Source organism: Nycticebus coucang, chromosome X, assembly GCF_027406575.1.
Source record: "Nycticebus coucang isolate mNycCou1 chromosome X, mNycCou1.pri, whole genome shotgun sequence".
Taxonomy (NCBI): domain Eukaryota; kingdom Metazoa; phylum Chordata; class Mammalia; order Primates; family Lorisidae; genus Nycticebus; species Nycticebus coucang.
Window position 1 is genome coordinate 17,172,399 of NC_069804.1, and position 16,459 is coordinate 17,188,857.

The window sequence follows — 16,459 nt, forward strand, 5'->3', positions numbered from 1 at the left end:
GACTGAATTAGCTACATTTCCATCATGATACTGTGATTTGGCTCAGTGTATTATTAGTATTTTATGAGGTAAAAATAGTTTCTTGAAATGCGGTACAAATTAGTGAAATCTACAGATTTCTGCCTTTCTCCATTTGCACCTCCACCATATGATGTAGATGTGGGTACTATACTCTGAAAATAGAATTGTGAGATGCCTTCTAAAAGGAAAATTCAGTTACATTTTCTGTGCATCTCTACTCCCACCACATCTTCAGAAGATCCATGGAAAAAATTAGACATCTTAGCTTGACTCCTCCAGTATAGTTCTAGCTTTAGACATTGATAATCATGGACCACGCAGAAAAGCTAGAGATGTAAATATGGAAATTATATAGAAAACCAAAACAAGAAGCATGTCTTGTATTTTTTACCTCCAGTAAATATATACATACTTTTATATGTATTTTTACAGTATCTTGTGGTTATAAATACTTTATATTCTATCTCTAAAAAATTGTTATTAGTATTTTATGAAGTAGAAATAGTTTCTTGAAATATGTTAGCCTAGATTTAATCATTCTTGAATTTCTTTCTGAGACTAAATTAATCCTTTTACGATTTAAAGAGAAAAAATGTTTTTGAAATTATGGCCTGCATGTTTCTCAAAAAGAAATTAATTTGAAACTTTTATGTATTAGCATCAAATGCGTTACTCTTGCTTTTGACTGCCACAATTTTCTGTTCAAGTTACTCCAGATATTTATAATTAGATGCTGTTATAGTGATCTAACAGAATCAATCAACAGAATATAGAACATTTTTACTAATTATTTTTTAATCCTGATACTCCAGATATAAAACCAGAAAATCTCTTAATCAGCCACAATGATGTTCTGAAACTATGCGACTTTGGTAAGTTAAATAGAAATTGAGTCTTGGTACTTACAGAATTAATTTAAGGTTAATACATAGGTAGCTTGTAAATGGATATTAAAAGTAATTTTTATGTTTTGACATTAATTAGCAGAGGAACATTATATTGGGTCATATATTGAAAAATTGATTGCTAGAGGAGTACTACTTTCTCTCTGAACAGTATTGTCTACTATTTTTAAAAATTTATCATATGGTATTTGTTTAAGAAGAGTTAATTCAAAACAAATACATGAATATGCATATATTCCTAAGCCCAGTACCTAATGACACACACAAAAAAGAATTTTCTGAGAACTATCACTATGGCCTTTTAGTTTGAGTAGGATAAAAAAAGTATTTTAAACATTGATAGAAATTGTCCTAGATTTAATCATAAACACCAAAAATATGCCTATATACATATACACATGTATTACATACATGCAATAGTTATATATCTGTAGGGTCAAAAGACATTTTTAGAACACTTACTTCCTCTAAATGTTCACTGAATAGGATTAGTAATTGATATATTTCAGCTCTTGATTGAATGTATAGGAATCTTTTTGAGTTGTACTCTATCCTAATAGAAAATTGTTGTCTCCCCTGTAGATAACTCTGTATTAAGCATTGTTAAGGAGTTAAATGAAAATAATTCAGAAAAGTTTTTAAATCGTAAATTAGGGTGTTTACATCATAGATCATTTTTTTTTTAATTATAGTTTTACCGGGTGGTGCCTGTGGCTCAGTGAGTAGGGCTCCAGCCCCATATGCCGAGGGTGGCCGGTTCAAACCCAGCCCAGCCAAACTGCAAAAAAATAGCCGGGAGTTGTGGCAGGCACCTGTAGTTCCAGCTACTTGGGAGGCTGAGGCAAGAGAATTGCCTAAGCCCAAGAGCTAGGCTCTACTTTTTGAGTTAGTAAGGATACTATTAATAAACAACCTATTCAGTAACAGTCATTATGTTCATTTGATGCTCTTTTAAAGTATTAGTAGCACCGAAATATTTTGCCAACATAAAATCATTGCTTCTATTTCAAAGTTACATCTTTAGGCTTTGCTGTCTTTCAGGATTTGCTCGGAATCTATCAGAGGGCAATAATGCCAATTACACGGAGTATGTGGCCACCAGATGGTATCGATCGCCAGAACTTTTACTTGGGTGAGTTACCTTCCCAAACTAGAATGACATGTAAATATATGCTGATCCTAGATCATTGGCTTTGAAATTATCTGTGGAAAATAAGAGCTTAATTAAATGTGTCAGTTATATATAGCAGTGTTACAAACAACCTAAAAACTTAATGGTATGAAACAAGAACCATTTTATTTGCTCACATGTTCTGGGTTTCAATAATTTGAGTTTAGCTGGGTGGTTATTCTTCTGGTCTTTCTTACAGTTCAGTCAGTCACTCATGTAGTATCAGTCAGCTGGCAGGGGGCTGGTTGGTTTAGGGTGCTTCAGCTGAGACAGACCATATCTGAACCACGGGGACTTGTCTTCCAGTAGGCTAGTTCAAGTTTCTTTATGTGATTGTGGGAGAGTTCTATGCTATAAGAGGGTAAGTCCCAAAGCAAAGGTGCTTTTTAAGCCTTTGTTTGCATGGCTTTTGCCTCATTGGAAAAGCATGTTTCACAGCCAAGCCTTGATTCAAGATATGGAGAAATAAATCCCACCTTCTCAATGGGAGAAGTGGCATAGCCACAGAACAAAATGAAATGGGTTCAGAAATAGAAGGAATTACTGTAGTCATCTTTGTTAATAATCTTCCACATTAAGAACGTGAATGTCCACACAGTGTGACATTCTGGCTTATCTGTTCATTCATTTATTCATTTATCAAATACTTATCAAGTATCTTTTAAGTCCAACCACTTTGACAGACACTTGGGGTAAATACTGAATCAATTGCTGTTTTACTCCTAAATAATGTAAATCCTGTTTGATTTGCCTTTTCAAACTAGCACTGCATTGATGATTTTCTCAGTAACACCTCTGCATTCATGTACTTTATGCCCCCTCTTCCACTTTCAATGCTCTTTCATTTATCTATTAATACAAGATAAAGGTTTTCTGATAAGGTTCTTTTTCTTTTTTTTTTTTTTTTTTGGTACATTAGAACTTTAGAGCCTAAGAAGGAGTCTGTCAGGAATCCTGATCTCTATCACATGGTTTTATTAATTCTCTACCTTTCCTAGTTGTAGTACATGTGTATTTTCTTCAAATTATATTTCCTTCTTTGGGACCACCCAAAGATGGAGAAAGAAGTTACATTCTACATATAAAATTAGACACAGTGGTAATGATGACACGTGCATAAATTGTAGGTTTCATCTCTTTTCTTTAGTGTGCCATACATGTATCTGGAGGACATGAGAGATTTAATTTTTAAAAGATACTTTTTATGTAAACAATATAAATTTCTGGATGTCTTCTGAAAAGCATGATTACTACACATTTAAGTTACTGAGGGTTTATTTTGATGTTAACTATTCATTTCCCAGTGTCTGCCAACCATCTGGTGATAATTCTTGATTTGTTGTTGACCTAGAGCCGATTAGAATTGTTGGCATCGGGTGGTGCCTATGGCTCAGTGAGTAAGGCGCCAGCCCCATATACCGAGGGTGGCGGGTTCACAACCCAGCCCCAGCTGAACTGCAACCAAAAAATAGCCGGGTGTTGTGGCAGGCGCCTGTAATCCCAGAGGCTTGGGAGGCTGAGGCAGGAGAATTGTGGAAGCCCAAGAGCTAGAGGTTGCTGTGAGTCCTGTGTACATCATGGCACTCTACTGAAGGTGGTAAGGTGAGACTCTGTCTCTACAAAAAAAAAAAAAAAAAGAATTGTTGGCATCAGTTATTGAAGGCTTTGATAATTTTTTGAAATCAAAAACTTGCTTTATTCTTAGAAACAAAAAGTGGTTAGTAATTTTGTTATCTCTTCGAGTTAGTGGACAGAGTTTAGAATTTCTGCGCTAATTTTTCATCTTGGAATTAGTATTGCTATTCTTTGTGTTTGTTTCTTCTGTGTGTCTTTCTAGATTTACTGAGATGCACAGTCCATTTTCTTGTGGGAGGATTGGAATTTGAATTTAATGGATACTGAATGAACAAATGAGTATGAAGTAGGTCACTGTTAGAACCCTATTCAAGGAGTCAAGTATGGTAGAAGGACTTGTTATAGTATGGTTTTATCTCTAAGAGGCCCCAAGGAGTTCATTTTGAGGACAGCTTGTTGTGAATCTTCAGAGAGTATTTGCTGCCTTATAACACCTATAGAAAAAATTAGGTTTGGTTTAGGGTATGTGGTAGCTGCCAAAAGCAGGTGGGGACAGTATAAATAAGAGCAAAAGTGAATATTGCTAATTAAGCAATTGTCAAGTACTAGTTGAAGAACCATATTTATGCAAAAGTCTCATTGAAATCAGTTGATATTTAGTTATACATTAAGAATTTACATTTTTGTATATTCTTAAGACTTTGTCCTTGACATTCAAAATAGTTCCAGCTACATAAATTATTCAAATCAGATGACAGAGAAAGACAGCTTGTTAGTGCGTATGTAGAGATTTTCCATAGGTTTCTCCATGTAGCACTGTGGGACAAGTTTTCTCTCTCATACAGATGCGAAAGAGAGATCAGTATCCTCTCCCCAGCAAGCTACCAAAACAGCGAAATGAAGTTTCCTCATGTGGTTTTAGGTTTTTGTGGGAAGGAAATGAGATAAATGCAATATTGATTTATTATTGCAATGATTTATTATGGTAGAAGTGTATTCTATATAACATTAGCAATACTTTAGTTAGAAGTTTTATACTACTACTGTATTATTTTGGTATTCCAAAATTTTATTCCATGTTTTTTTCAGATATTTTATTTTGGCTTTCTCTTCTTAAAGTTTGGATTATTTATGTTTGAAACATATATGTGGATTATTAATCTACCATAAATAATTTGATTAGGGCTATAACCTCCATTTGTTAATAACAGGAACATTCCTAAAGCCCTCTGGTAAACTCAGACCTTAGACAAGAGCTATAAACCCTTAAGTAAACTGAAAAAAAAAAAAAAAATGCTTTTTAGGGAAATAGCTAAAATAAAGCCCTGTATAATAGGGTACCCCTATATTCAAGTAAATAATATGATAGCATTTAATATAATCTTAACTATTAAAAATTGTAATGCTAAGTATTCAAAGGTGAAATAATATTCAGTATGTGTTTAAGTAGACACATACATCAATACATAGCACATTTTAATATACTGAACTCAAGAACTGGGTAAGATGTAACTTTTTGACATTTAGAGAGCTAAAGGATAATTACCTAGAAAATACATTTCTTGGGAGTTTATTTGTTTACGATAAATCCAGACATGAATAGATTTCCAATTAGAATATGCTAACTAAATTGTTATTAAACTGGTAGCTTCATTAGCATAGGTTTATTCACTTGTGTTTTGAAATTTTGCTTGGATATATATATACTCTTTTTTTTTTCACGTGATACTCTTTAATTCCTTAACTATACAAATGTGCTTTAATTCATGAATATGTTCAAAACAATTTGGAAGTTATTAAAACATTTGTATTTATTCGGTTGCCAAGGTAATCTCTCCCTTTGCTTTTCAGAGCTCCTTACGGAAAGTCTGTGGACATGTGGTCAGTGGGCTGTATTCTTGGGGAACTTAGCGATGGACAGCCTTTATTTCCTGGAGAAAGTGAAATTGACCAACTTTTTACTATTCAGAAGGTGCTAGGACCACTTCCGTCTGAGCAGATGAAGCTCTTCTATAGTAATCCTCGTTTCCACGGGCTTCGGGTAAGAGGTTTTGCTAAAACCCAAAATGAAGTCAGTAGTACACTATTTAAATGTTCATTGTACAATGAAATGCTTAGCTATCCTTTGAGTATTATTCCCTTTCCCATCACAATGCTTACAGTTTTGGTGAGTTTAAAAAGTGGTCAGAATTTGAATGTGGGAGCTGCTAATGTTTTTTCTAATTTGTAAGTTCCAATTTTACAAAATCTTTTCTAGCATATGCATTCTTATACTCTGAACTTTGATTATATTAGACCATTCCTGTGTCCAGAATAGTAAGTATTCCCAAAATAACAAAATGTATGAGTGACTACTGCTTCTTTGAGCAAACACGTCTGAAGTGATTTAAGAGCATTGAAATACTTATATTCTGCAGATTTAAAAGTTCTTGTTCTAGCAGATATATTTTTGTCCATTGACAGTGAAATATCAAATCTTCTTTTCAAATCTAGCATGTTGTACAAAACATGCTTTCTAAGCATATGCTAAAAAGCATCTTAGAAAGTATAAAGTTGCCCCAAATGAGAAGCATCCCACTTGTACAGGCACCTTATTGGAGTGGCCAGGGAGTTGAAAGCTGCTTTTTCTCTTCCTACCCCCAAAATAATTTTTTTCAGTTTTCAACCACTCCTTTGGACCGTATGTCAATTGGTGGTCATTGTGGGAACTGTGAAATAATCTCACCACTACTTCCTTTCTTTTTCTGAAATGCATAACTCTCAAACCATGTTACCTTGCCATTAGTAAAGCACTTTGGGTTTTTTTCTTTGACTTTTTTGGCCCTCAGTTAATTTCCTTTTGGAGACTACCACTGCTCACACAGTGAGGGCCCAACACAGTGCCGGCTCCTGCTAGGCTTAGTGAATATGGGCCAAGTGAATAGATAGAGGCACACACAGGGTCTTTCATCTCCTTCCTGCTTTCTCTTTCTTTCAAACCTAAATTACCTCAGGCAAGTTTGTCTCTTCTTCCTTTATTTTTGCTTTTAAAAGCCAAAATTCACCAAATTCTGACCATTAATGAAGGTGCAGGTTTCAGCAGGTTAGTTTCAGCAGGTTAGTTCAGCAGGTTAGTTCAACTTTATTGAACATTTGTCATACTACATGTTGAAAATGTGATAACCAGTAGAACTTGCCCTCAGTCTAGCAGAAAGGAAAATCTATTATATTCATAAATAATGTTGGTCATAATTAATGAATTCCTGTTTCACCAAAGGTTAATCTACATTCATTGCCATGGCCCGTGAGGCCTTGCCTGATCCAGGCCCTTCTGGCTCCCTGACATCATCTCATACCTATCTCCATTCCACTCCCTCTCCAGATTCTTACTACACTTGCTTTTCTTGTTCTTTGGCCTCTACAAACATTCCAAAGTGTTTCCAGCTTCACAGATTTGGGACTATGGCTCCTTCTCCAGAAGGTGTTTCCCTGTGTGGCCCCTTCTTATTCTGTAAATCTGAACTCAGAGAATGCCCCCTTCTCTTTGGCTGCCCAACATGGCGTCCCCATCTCCTTCCTAGTCTCTCTCTGCCATAGCACCCTTCTTTTTTCTATCATAGCATTTATCCAAGTATGGGATTATTTTGGCTATTTGTTTACTTGTTCATTATTAACTATCTAGTCCTCCCCTGCTAGAATATAAGTTCTCCCTATTTCCAGCATCTAACACAGAACCTAGCGTATCTAGTAGGCATTCACTAAACATTCGAGGAACAACTGAACCAATCGATATTATCAGCATTCAGGCTTAATATATACCATTTCTCTATATCATCTCTGATGCTTCTTTCGCTTTGTTACCTTTACCTAACTGTTGATAACCGCTTCCAAACTGCTCTAATGTTCCCTCTTTGCTTTAGTCTTTTCACATTTCTCAAATTGCACACTTAATTCTATCCCTCTTTTGTTTAAAAATCTCTGCAGGATTGCTGATGAAGTTTAAATTTGTTTTCATCTTCACCTTTTCTGTTCTCTGCCTCTTCAGCCACATGGAACCCCTGACCATTTCCTTGACATGTTGCTGCTGTAGTCTGCATTTTCATTTCTAGAATGTTCCCAAAACTTAACCTACTTCCTTCTCCTCTCTCCCCAACACTCAGGCCATATGTCCTGTCACCATGAAGCCCTTTATTCTATTCCAGGCACTCTGCTCATATCTCTTTTGTAGTACCCATAGTATTCTCCTCGAAGTAGCTATTTGCAAATACGCATATTCACTGGACTATTGAATTCCTTGAGGAAATGAACTGTAATGTTCAGCATTTCATTTGCAGCCCACCTAGAATAGTGACTGCTAGGTTGAATAGTATTGCATGATTAAATATCTGACCTCGGGATTTTAACATTAACTGCTAATATTAAGCTTGGTTTGCCAGCTGACTTCCTCTTGATCTGGTTAATGAAGCTTTATGCTAGATTCTCTGAAGCAAGAATAAACAGATCTGGTATGATAATTTGCCTTTATAACTTATAAACTAGCTGAAGAGTTAAGGCTTTCATCCATGAAATAATTAGAAAACAATATAATTTATAAGAAAGTGTGGTATATAATAAAGTACTATGTTCTTTATTGTATTCTAATATATCTCAATATGTTCTGGAAAGCTAGAAGTCATGGTTGGAGATTTATTAGAGAAGGTTTTATGGAGAATTTGAAATTTGAAATGGATATTGAAGAATAAATGGCTTTTGGATTCGATAGGCCACACAGAGGGTATCTTTCCCTCATTTCTCTATGGTTCTTTTTGTTCACAGTCCTCCTCACTAAACAATATTATCTATAAAATGCTAGATAGCATATGATAATGTTGCTTATAAATGTCCTTAAGGGAAATTGCTGCTTTCAAGACACTTTGGCTTTTATAAACCTTAGTACTTTCACTTTTTAGTCTGAAAGTCTCTGTGGTATTTTAACTAAATTGCCTTAATCTCTTTGGAGGCTTACTAACATATTGTGAGGGAAGTTTTCCTTTATGATATTACTTGAGAATGTCTGGGACAGATAACTAAGCACTAGGGTGTGTACACTACAGCTACTGTGAACCGCAGGCTCACCAGTAACCAGTCTGGTGTGATGTACATTTGGATTCAATCGTGTAGAGATTGGAAAATCCACAAGACATTGCTCTAATGGTTTACATTATTTGGAAATGTTGGGGCCTGGGGGTCCCAGTTCTCTGAACCCAATTGACCTGGTTTGATTGCTTGGCTGAGCTAGAAAGTTCAACTGAGGCACAGCAGTAATTGAAAGCAAAAGTGAATGAAACTGAAAATAAAACTGGAGTGGCAGAAGCAGTGTGGATAGAAAGTAAAGGTAACTTACACAAATTTCAGGGTAACAAAGAGAGATTGTATTTAGGAAGAACAAAGAGAAAGTTTAGAGCACTTCCAAAGAGAGTTGGAAGAGGATCCCTCTCATGAAGGAGAAAAGGTGAGGGAGACAGAGACATAAAGGCCTGCAGAGGTATAACTACCCTCTCCATTTGAAATTGGTCACAAGTCTTTCATTGGCCTCTCAGCACCTCCAAGCAGGATTGCCCTTCCCTATTGGTCATTGATGTTCTCTTTCTATTGGTTATTGGTTACCTAGGTTACTTCATATCCACATTCCTATAGGCTCTCCAGACCTCCTGGTTCAGCAGGCCAGATTTTCCTCTGCCACCCTCCTTGAAGTCCCTTTTTTAGTGTTCCTTCTGTGGGATGAGGGAGTAACAATTGATATCTCATATATTAAGTAGGGCATGAGCTCTGGAGTTTGACTACTGGGCTTCACTGCCTGGTTTCATATTGACTACTTGAATGACCTTAGGAAGTTAGTTCACTATCTTGTACCTTTGTTTCTTCTTGTGTAAAATGATAACAGAAGTACTGCCAGATTTGATTGGTGTAAAGATGAAATGTTATATGTAAAATGCCCAGGCCAGTGCCTGGCACATGGTATTCACTACAAAGGCATTCTCACTATATTGTATCAACCAAGTGATTAAAAAAGAAAACAAAATAAACCATTGATTGGGATATACTTTAAATTTCTGTGCTTGAGTTTTGGGTTTTTGTTTGTTTGTTTGTTTGTTTTGTGATCTCAGAATAGTAGATGTCATTGAAAAGCACATAAATTAATTTTTTTAAGTTAGTTTACTTGGTCATTTTTTATTGTGATATTTCTAATACCTTGTAACTTTCAGCATTAATTTTATTAATGAAATGTTACTCCTGAAAAAAATAAAAGAGTACAGGATATCCAGTAGCATAAAATAGATCTCATAAGCAAAATACATGGTATTAATTAAAACGTACCAGTATAGCGTCTTTTATCACAGTATGGTAGGTGTCTCTCTCTTTGGGCTGATATTTAATGCTCTAAAAACATCAAAAGGAACTTCCCTTAGGAGAGGCACCTAGGTTTAGAAAGAGTGTGGGTTTGGATCACAGGATTGGGTACAAACACTAGTTCTACTGCTTTTTAATTATATAACTTCCCTTGAACCAGTTATTTGAACTTTCTGATTATCATCTTCTTCATCTCTAAAATAGGAAGAAGAATAATATCTAAAATGCCTCACATTGCATCACTTCCCACAGAAACCAGTTTTAAGTTATTGCCTGTGCATCTGTGTTAAGTTTATGTTATTTCTTCTTCTACTCTATCTGGAAGGGGCTGTCCTACTTTTCTCGGTCATCACATTTTTCTTACTTCTCTCGAAACCCAGTTCAAATATTACCCTGTGGGTTCATTTTGGGGGTGGGGAACTTGCAGCCTTCTGATTTCAAGATTGTTCTTTCTTAAGCACCAAAGGAGGTGAGGAAAGCTTCATCTTTCTCTGCTGCACCTCTTTTAATGAAAGGATTTGTTATATAAAATTTGGATTTAGTGAAAAGGCTTCACTTGAAGGACCAGGAAGACCATAGTTTCCTTAAGGCCACAGATTCCACACCCCTTAGGTCTTACCCAAAGTTTGTGTCTACTGCCATACCAAACACAGTGTAGGAATGATGTCATAATCACTCTTTAAATACCTTGTTTGAAATTTTACTATATAATTAGTCCTTCTATCCACTTATTTAGCGATATCAGTTTTAACATCCCCTGAAATACTGCAGAATGTGAGTTGGCAGAGGGAAGGATGAAACATCTAAATAAACTTGACCCCTTACCCTCATTTTGTTTAAAAATGCATTTATTGGTTTAGGAGCCTATGTTTCTCTTCTCTTTGTTCCAGCTTACAAAAAGGAGGGATTTGAAAACAGATCATTCCAAGATTATATTAAAAGCAATAATAGGACATATATCTGAATTCACTCTTCCTACTTTGCAGTGACCTTTTAGGTGCTGGCCACTCACTGCCTTGTTTTCTTTCTTTACTTTTCTATTTTCAGGAGTAAATAATATGTTGTAGAAAAAGTGTAAGACTTCTTTCTGATATGGTATCCCTCCTGCCAATTCCCCAATTACTGTAAGAAGTAATCGTAAGTGTGTACAAGCAAATTCTGTATGCACTGTATTAGAACTGATTGTATAAGCAGACAATATTCTATAAACTGTAAGGTACAGTTTCAGATATTTTTATTTTATTTCCTTTTCATTCCTCATTATTGTCTGCCTAAATTTAAGTGCATATCATCTTCCACCTGTCAATTTCCCTATATATTCAATACCCAATCCTATTAATCCATATTTAAAATACATAGGCACCAAAAGTGATCTAAATAAGAATCAGACTTGGATTAATAGTAGGGCAGTAACTTCTGCTCTGCTTTCTTCTGTAACACTTATAAACACATGCACACACATCCCTCAAATGCTAACTTTACTGTTGTGTTTTTCTTACAGTTTCCAGCTGTTAACCATCCTCAGTCATTAGAGAGAAGATACCTTGGAATTTTAAACAGTATTCTGCTTGACCTTATGAAGGTAGGACAAATTGATATTACCTGTTCAAAATGTCTTTTGGTTTGTGGATTCTCTCGTGTCTACATGTGATCGCAGCCTGCTTTTATGAATGAAATGTTTTGTTAGAAGAATATAATGATGACTAATGGGGGACTGTGTCATGTTAAAAGGCATAAAGGTAATTTATGTAAAATTTCAACAGGATCTGATATTGTCATAACCCATCTAGGCAGGACCATATGATCCCTAAATTACTTTCCTAAAATAAACAGAATAACAAAAATCCATTAGCACTCAAGAGCTGCTCAGGCATACGGTTTTAAAACAAACCTAAAAATTAATGTTGAAAGAAAAGATGATTCCATTTCGTTTTTTACGTGTTATTTATGGCCTCCCATAGTCTATACAGATTTGATCAATGAACTTAACTTTTTCTGACTTGGTCACTTCTCTCCTAGACTCTTTCTGGTTCTATCTTAGATATAACCAAGATCACTGCCATTACAGTGGCCTGAGTATTCTTCCTCCTGCTAGCCTCGCCATCCAGAAATCTTCCTGCTCTGCACTGTTAAAAACATTCTCTGATGTCTTTATTCAGGTTTTTCTACCCCAGTAGACAGTCCCTCGAGTGAGAACTATTTTTCATATTTCTTCAGCTTTCACTGCAGCCAGCCAGTGCATAAATAAGCAAATGTTGGTTTTTTGATAACAGATCCTCAAAGAACACTTGTTAATAGATGAGTTTTATTTTACGCCCATTCAGTCAACCGTCAAAATCAGTGGAGGTTACGCTGTGCACAGAGGCTTTAAAAGGCACACTTAGCACAGCAGGCAATTTCTGAGCAGCAGTCTCAGAACTTTGCTGTGCTTTAAACTGTTTTAATCTGTGTTCCAGGGAACACAGTGTGAACAGGTGTGGGGGCGGAGGTGGGGGAAGGAGGTGTGACGTTTGAGAAAGGCCACATACCATATAACCTTTTGTAAAGATTCACAATATTCATTAACCTATAAAGGCTTTCAGAAATCCTGCAGTAAAGAAGAGTTTCTGTCTCACCCAACATTTCCCAAATTTAATTAAATACTGAATACTGTTTTTTATAAAACTAAATCATTAGTGTTCTTCTGAACATAGATTGAGAAATACTACCCAAGAAAAAGAATCCTCAAAGCTCTTTCAGTTTAATTAGGCATAAATTATCACTTAAATTAGTTGATTTTTTTCAATATGCTCTTTTACACAGTCAGTACTTACTGATTGGGGCCTTAGTAATTGGTAACTTAAAATGTAAGTAGAATAAAGTAGAGAAACGGAATTAAATACAATTTCATATTTTTTGCCTTTTATCTTTTTTTTAGTTAAAAACCGTTGAACTTTTTTGTTAGATCATTACCAAATATAATTACCGAGCATCAGTGTGGTACCCGATTAAAAAGCCAGCACTGGTTATAATCTAGCACAGGTAAAAACAGAAAGATAACCTGAGTCTCTCTTTGCTTCTACCAGTTTGGAAGTTAAACATTCTGATTCCTATTTGTTTACTATATTTCCCATCAGATTTCTTTAACATTAATTATTGAAATGAACATTCAGAAGGCACACAAATTGTATCTCAGTTAATTTTTATAATGTAAACACACTTGTAGAACCCTATTCAGATGTAGAAATAAGAGAATTATTAACACCTTGGAAGCTTTCTTATGACCCCTTCCAGGCTACACCCCTGTTGCTCCCCAGCCCCAGAAAGCACAATTCTGACTTCTGTCACCAAAGATTAATACTGTCTTGTTATTAGTGAATGTTATATAAGTAGAATCATTCCTTTTATCTTTTAGCTATTATTGAAAATGAATTTGAAAGATGAAAAACACCAGTTATCCTTTCAGGAAGAAATAATTCTCTTTGCCATTCTCTAAAGTTGCCTTGATAATTATGTCCAGATATAAGTATGTAAAATGGCCATGTTTTCCTATATCTATTCACATCAGCCATTTTAGTGGTGATACTAGTCATTGGAACTAATTCAAGCCCATAATATTAATAATTTTAATATTAATAATATTACTATTCTTAATAACTTTAAGAATAACGACAATAATTATATTGGCTCTATTTTAGCTTTTAAAAAATTCTGACCTGGATATGGTGGCTCACATCTGGTAGGCCGAGGCAGGAGCATGGCTTGAGCCCAGGAGTTAGACTGGCCTGGGCAACATAGTAAGACTCCATCTCTACAAAAAAATTTTGAAACTTAGTTGTGCATGAAGGCATACACCTGTAGTCTCAGCTACTCGAGAGGCTGAGGCAGAAGGGTTATTTGAACCTGGGAGTTCAAGGCTGCATTGAGCTATGATCATGTCATTGCACTCCAGCCTGGGTTACAGAGTGTCTATTTAAAAATATATATATGTTTTTTTTCTTCTTCCAAATACTGAGTTTTAAAGACTATCTACTAAGTTTCATGCTTTCTTCATAATGACTACATCCTTTGTTGGGCATGGTGGCTCACACCTGTAATCCTAGCACTCTGGGAGGCTGAGGCGGGTAGATTGCATGAGCTCACAGGTCAAGACCAGCCTGAGCCAGATCAAGACCCCACATCTAAAAGTAGAGGCACTGTGGCAGGCGCCTGTTGTCCCAGCTACTCAGGAGACTGAGGAAAGAGAATCACTTGAGCCCAAGTGTTGGAAGTTGCTGGGAGCTATGATGCCACAGCACTCTACCAAGGGCAACAAAATGAGACTCTATCCAGCAATCCTCCCATCTCAGCCTACCAAAGTGCTGAGATTACAAACATAAGCCATCATGCCTGACCAAAATTGTTTTGATGTTAAGTGTTCTAACTGCCAGTGAAAATAAAATCATTTTCTGCACTGCCACAGTTTTTGTTCTATAATAAGGAGGAAAAAAGAATTGAGATAATTTCAGAATTGTCTGAATCAACATGAATGTCAGTTTCACTTGCATGTAATCAGTGCTTTGAGTTTCAATAACCAGAATTTTCAACCTAAAGGGAATACTGCTGTTCGTATGTATCCTTAGGGGACTGGTTCTAGAACCTTCCCTCAGATACCAAAATCCACAAATCCTTGAGTATTTTATATAAAATGGTACAGTATTTGTATATAATCTATGCACATCTTCCTGTGTAATTTAAATCATTTCTAGATGACTTAACACCTAATACACTGTAAATCCTATAGTTGTTACACTGTATTGTTATTTTATTTGTATTATTTTTGTTATATTGAGGTTTTTGGATTTATTTATCTGTCTACTGATGGTTGAATCTGCAGATGTGTAACCTGGAGATACAGAGGGCCAACTGTATTTCAATACATGGTAGGATCAGAATTCAGATTTTTGTAGTGCTAGGTTGGAGATGGTTGTCTGAGATTGAAGTCTGGCTTATTGGGAGCAAATATTTGTTTGCTCTCATTGTTTTGTGAGTAGGTCACAAAGAGATTAACCATGGGTAAAACCAATAAAAATGAGCTAGAGATGGATTTGCGAGTGCTAGAATTTTACACTTGTCCTTTCCCATGAGAGAGAATGGGTAGTGAGTCAAAAAGTAAAATTTTATTGTGCTCTATTGCTTTGTGGTAGGTTATGTTCTTTACATATTTGCTTGATTTGTAAATAAAAATTAGTTTTTATAACTATTTACCTTTTAAAATATTGTCTAATTACTAATAAATAATGTTGGGGAAAAAACATTTTAGTTGTAAAGAATCTAATATGTGTAACATAAAACAAAGGGTTAGTAACTTAGTGGGTAAAGAATACTTGCAAATAAATAAGGATAGATCCAGAAATAGAAAAATAAGCAAAGAAGAAATATAAGTAACCATAAGCATAAAAATATTCAGCTTCACTAGTAATGAAAAATGTGAATTAAAACAACTGTAAAATATTTTTTAAACATCCAATTTATAAGTACTAAAAATAAGAATACCTATTGTTGATGAAGGTTGCAGGAAATTGGTTGACTCGTACAATTGCTGACAGAAATATAATTTGAGACAACCTTCCTGGGGGTAATTTGGCAGCATGTAAATAAGAAGTCTTAAAAGTTTAGGAGTTTATCCTGTGAAAGGGATCATGGATGTATGCAAAGACTTGGGGTGTTCATCACATCATTAATTAAAATAGTGAAAAGTGGCTACCATCTAAATGTCCAACAGTAGGAGGCTGGTTGAGTAAATCATGGTATAACCATACCACAAACTTCTATATGGTCATTTTAAAACATACTGTAAAGTTATTTCCACTGCATCACTTATGATAATAGAAGAAGGGGAAAGAACCTGAATGCTTATTCTTAAGGAAATTGCTAAAAACAAACTAAGGTTGTTCACAAATACATTTCATTTTCATTGGTTTTACTAGCAGTTGAAATACAGTTCGCCCTCCACATCTACAGGTTATATATCTGCAGATTTAACCAACTGTGGATAGGGAATTTAAAAAAATTCCAAAAACCTCAATACAACAAAAATAATATAGAGTTGAGACTCTTTACTGATAAGGAATGATCTCTTCAGATCTTATGCCACATGAAAGCTAAGTGCAGACAATTCTGCATATAGTACTATGTGTGTATAATAAAAGGACTCCGGAGATAGTGATATGTACAGAATACCTACGGAATAATGCACAAGGAACTGGACCCCCTCCAGAAAGGGGGGGGACTGGTATCTGGGGGACAAGAAAAAGATGCAGAATATATGTTCATGTATTCTTCCATGTGAATATGTACTTACTAAAAATATGTTTAAAATGTTTTTGTTGGAAAAATGTTTTGATTAGTAAGTAAAAACTGCAAGATATAAAACTTGTGTGTATAATATGAGCCAGAT

General features: G+C 35.3%; 1 protein-coding gene across 1 annotated transcript in view; it reads left to right on the forward strand.

Moving 5' to 3' along the window:
- The window catches only part of CDKL5 (cyclin dependent kinase like 5), a 189,542-nt gene that overhangs the window by 143,176 nt on the left and 29,907 nt on the right, over positions 1-16,459 (forward strand). The window contains exons 8-11 of the mRNA XM_053580115.1: positions 834-893; positions 1,968-2,058; positions 5,524-5,713; positions 11,543-11,623. Coding sequence (XP_053436090.1) covers positions 834-893; positions 1,968-2,058; positions 5,524-5,713; positions 11,543-11,623 — 422 coding nt within the window. The remainder of the gene's footprint in view (positions 1-833; positions 894-1,967; positions 2,059-5,523; positions 5,714-11,542; positions 11,624-16,459) is intronic.